At 37.3% G+C, this 3702-nt stretch overlaps 1 protein-coding gene across 1 annotated transcript in view; it reads left to right on the top strand.

Moving 5' to 3' along the window:
• pdzd2 (PDZ domain containing 2) overlaps window positions 1-3702 on the top strand; it is a 78622-nt gene that overhangs the window by 48270 nt on the left and 26650 nt on the right. The window contains 2 exon segments of the mRNA XM_015386922.1: window positions 2916-2989; window positions 3161-3383. Coding sequence (XP_015242408.1) covers window positions 2916-2989; window positions 3161-3383 — 297 coding nt within the window.

Below are 3702 nucleotides of genomic sequence, written 5' to 3'. Positions count from 1 at the left end.
AAATTACGAGGTCACGTAGCAGCTGGACCCGCCGGTGGGTCCGTAGGGTTCAAGGGGTTAGTGATAGGCGGAAATGGGATTTTGGCACAGTGCTATAAGTGCAAAAATGCATTTTTCCACTCATAAAAGGGAATCTGGTCAGACAAATATGCTGATTTCCATTATTGTAGACCTTCTGCATGAGACAAAGCCTTTGCTCCTAATATTTAGCCGTTGTTTCATTGAAATTTACCAATAATATCACCAAACTGAATAGAAAATAAGAATAACAGAGCAAGCTTATGTGACGCATGCCGGTTACATCACCTGAAATGGTCGCACAATGACCTCCGATCCCTCCTTGGAAAGGTCAGAGCCTCTAGTTTCATATGATACTGGCCATTAGGGGACGGGGCTAAAAATTAAAACCTACTGTTGCATTACTACCGCAGTCACACGCCAGGTGGAATTTTAAATCTCATTTTATCTGTTTACACAGTCATTAAAACAAAAAGTCTTTGTAAAAAAATCATTTTGAAAAATGTTTTAGAAATTTTAAAGCCCCATTTGAAAGGCGTGTGGATGAAACACCATGTGACTCTGTTTTGACCATTTCTAAAAATAGATAAACATGAGCAGGTGTCAGTTGGACCCTGAACCGGCCCGCGGGCTCAAGGGGTTAAAGGTGTCGGGGTCTTTTCTGATCAATCTGTTTTTCCCGCACTGACTGCGGTGGGTTGGCTGACGGCTCCGTCCAGACATGTCCTTCAGGAGCAGAGAGGAGAGGAAGGCGGAGCTAAAACTCCTGATGAACCTAAAGTCTATTGGTCAAAGATGTAGGCCTGAGTCTCTGATTGGTTAGGCTGTAGAGGCTATGGGAGGGGCTACAGTAGAACGATATTTATTAGAGATTATCTGGTTTAACTCATAGATCAGAGTCAAATACTCTATTACACTATTATTTTGACAATAAAAACTTAAAAGACATCTTTGTAAGAAAATATTTATGTTTATTTGGAGTTCAAACTTAGATTTAGAGCTGATATTTGTCTGAGCTTTTTAACTTTAATAAAACCACCAAATAATGACTCAACACTGCTGGTATTAACAGTGTTTAGCTGAACAGGAAACTGCAAAGCAAGCAGTGTTCACCTGATTGAAACTAAAGGTTGTTTGTTTCTGACTGGTTTGGGATATTGGTTGGGATTTAATAACTGATGAATTAGTGAGGGTCTGGGCCTGCTCCCCCTGGGATTAGTTTATGGTTTGGTAGAACAATGTTTCTGTTTATAAAGTATATCTCCATCAGGCTGTCTTCACATGTTTGGTTTTATGAAAAAAAAAAAAAAAATCCAGGATCAAAACCTGACAGGGAGACGGTGGAATGAACATAGAAAATGATCAGAGATGCATTTCAGACAGAATAAATTTGAGAGTTTTATTTCAGGGTTTTAGATGTTTGGATTTAAAGCTCAAACATGAAGTTTAAAAAAAAGGTTAGCATCATATCCAATATAAACTCTGCAGCTTCTGTCTGACCTGCATCATAGAGGATGTGTTTAATTGTCTTATTCAGCTCATGCTTCCCAGTTGCTTTATTTAACATCTATTCTCTCCCTCTTGAACAAACACAGAAATATTAAGCGGAATAACATCAGAATAAGGCAGGGGCTCATGTTGAGGTTTTATCCAGACCTGGGGCCCCCGCAAATCTGACAAAATTAGTGTCCAACGTTTGTGCAGCAACAATTTTTGTTTGTGCCGCTATCATTTTAAAGATATAAAGAAATATTTCTAGAGGTCATCAAAGGTCAACCAGCCCCCCCACCTTATTCACTTCAGACGAAATGGGTGTCAATTAACTCAGCTCCGTTTGTGCAGCAAAACATTTCGTTTGTTCCGCTATAATTTTTTTACAGTTTAAAATTATATTATCATAGGTTAGCAACTTATAATTTATATGAAGTTCAGAGTTTCAGAATGAACAAATGTTCACTCACCTTTGATGGCTTCTATAGACAATTATTATTAAAATGATAGCAGTACAAAAAATGTATGTATTTTAAAATATGCATTTTTAATTTTTTTATATTTTTTATATTTTAAATTCATTTTAAAATTTTATATTTTTGTATGGCAAAAATTGTCATTTGTACTGCTATCATTTCAATGATATTAATAATATTTTGTAGAGGTCATCAAAGGTCAGTTTTTGCTGCACAAACGAAGCAGCATTAATTGACCCCCACTTTGCCTCATTTGAAGAAGGTGGGGGGGCTGGTTGACCTTTGATGACCTCTAGAAATATATCTTTAAAATGGTAGTGGCACAAACGAAAATTTTTGCTGCATAAACGTTATTTTAACTAATTTTGTTTGATTTGCAGAAGGTGGGGGGGGCAACTTCACTCAGGTTTCAAATTATAGTAATCAGTCCTTAAATCATAAAAAACATCAAATATGTAAAATAAAATATTTGAAATTGTATAAAATATTACTGTTTTTTCAATCTGGATGATAGAAAATTGGACTTTGAAAGAGTTTAGGTTGTATTTACCCTTTCATGTGTTTTTACAGTTATTAGTTACTGTAAAATACTTTAGTTTAATAATCCTGATCCCTGTGTGGGATTGCACGGTTTAATGATGCCAAAGTCAATTCATGAATTAAATCTTTATTTGAACTCTAGAAGGGTCTGATTGTTAGATTCGTCTCTAAACTGAGCTGCATAATGAAGACAGAATAAGGCAAAGGAACAAAGATTCATCCACAGTGTATCTGTGCTTAAAACCTCTGAGTTGATTCATCATAAAGTTAAACCTTCTCTGCAGCTGAAAACTCAGAAATGTTTCTGCTCAGGTGAATCAGCTTGGCTTAACTTTAGGATTGAGTTATAAACCTTGAGTAGAGATATAATAATGATCCTTTTTTTGACAGGAGATGAGATTTTGGAGGTAAACGGAGAGTCGCTCCAAGGACTCACTCACCAACAGGCCATCCAGACCTTCAAGGTGAGCTTCAGTTCTACTGGTGTTCAAATGGTTGATGCTTAGGTTGTCATTTTTTGGTTAGTGCTCCGTTTTTAAATAAAGTTTTGAATTGACGTTGGAGGCCATGTGTAAAAATCTCAGTCTGTTGCTTTTTCACCCTTTTAATCGACATTTTCTCCATATTTCCAACAGCATTTGAAAAGAGGTGTTGTGACGCTCACGATTCGCACCCGTCTGCGGAGTCCCAGTCTAACTCCATGTGCAACGCCAACCCTTCCCAGTCGCTTCAGCTCCCCCAGTTCTTACACCAGTGAGGGCGCCCCTTCGCCAACAGGCCTGGAAGAGGCTGACGGCCTCAAGGGTCCCGGCTTGGGTCCAAAAGACTTTGTCATTATGGAGGTTACTCTTAATAAAGGTGAGAATATGAGGGCATATTGTTGCAATATTATTGTGTGTCTGTATATAGATTTGCGTGTCTACAGTGGGATTCGAAGTGTGAGGACATTTGTGTGTCTGTACAAGAATCTGCAATGTGTAAAATAATTTGTCTGTAATCTGATTTGCAAATGTTAAAAAATCCACAAATCTTTATTCGGATCTACTAATGTTTGCTAAGATTTGGAAATACGTAATGAGATCTAAAAATGTGTAGATCAGTATGTAAACACTCAGAGACATTTAAGTCTGAAGGATTTTCGCTTCAATATCCAGAAATACAGACGAATCATTGGTTA

This window comes from Cyprinodon variegatus, unplaced genomic scaffold, assembly GCF_000732505.1.
Source record: "Cyprinodon variegatus isolate N-32 unplaced genomic scaffold, C_variegatus-1.0 Scaffold381, whole genome shotgun sequence".
Lineage (NCBI taxonomy): Eukaryota > Metazoa > Chordata > Actinopteri > Cyprinodontiformes > Cyprinodontidae > Cyprinodon > Cyprinodon variegatus.
This window is presented reverse-complemented; position numbering and strand designations above follow the sequence as displayed.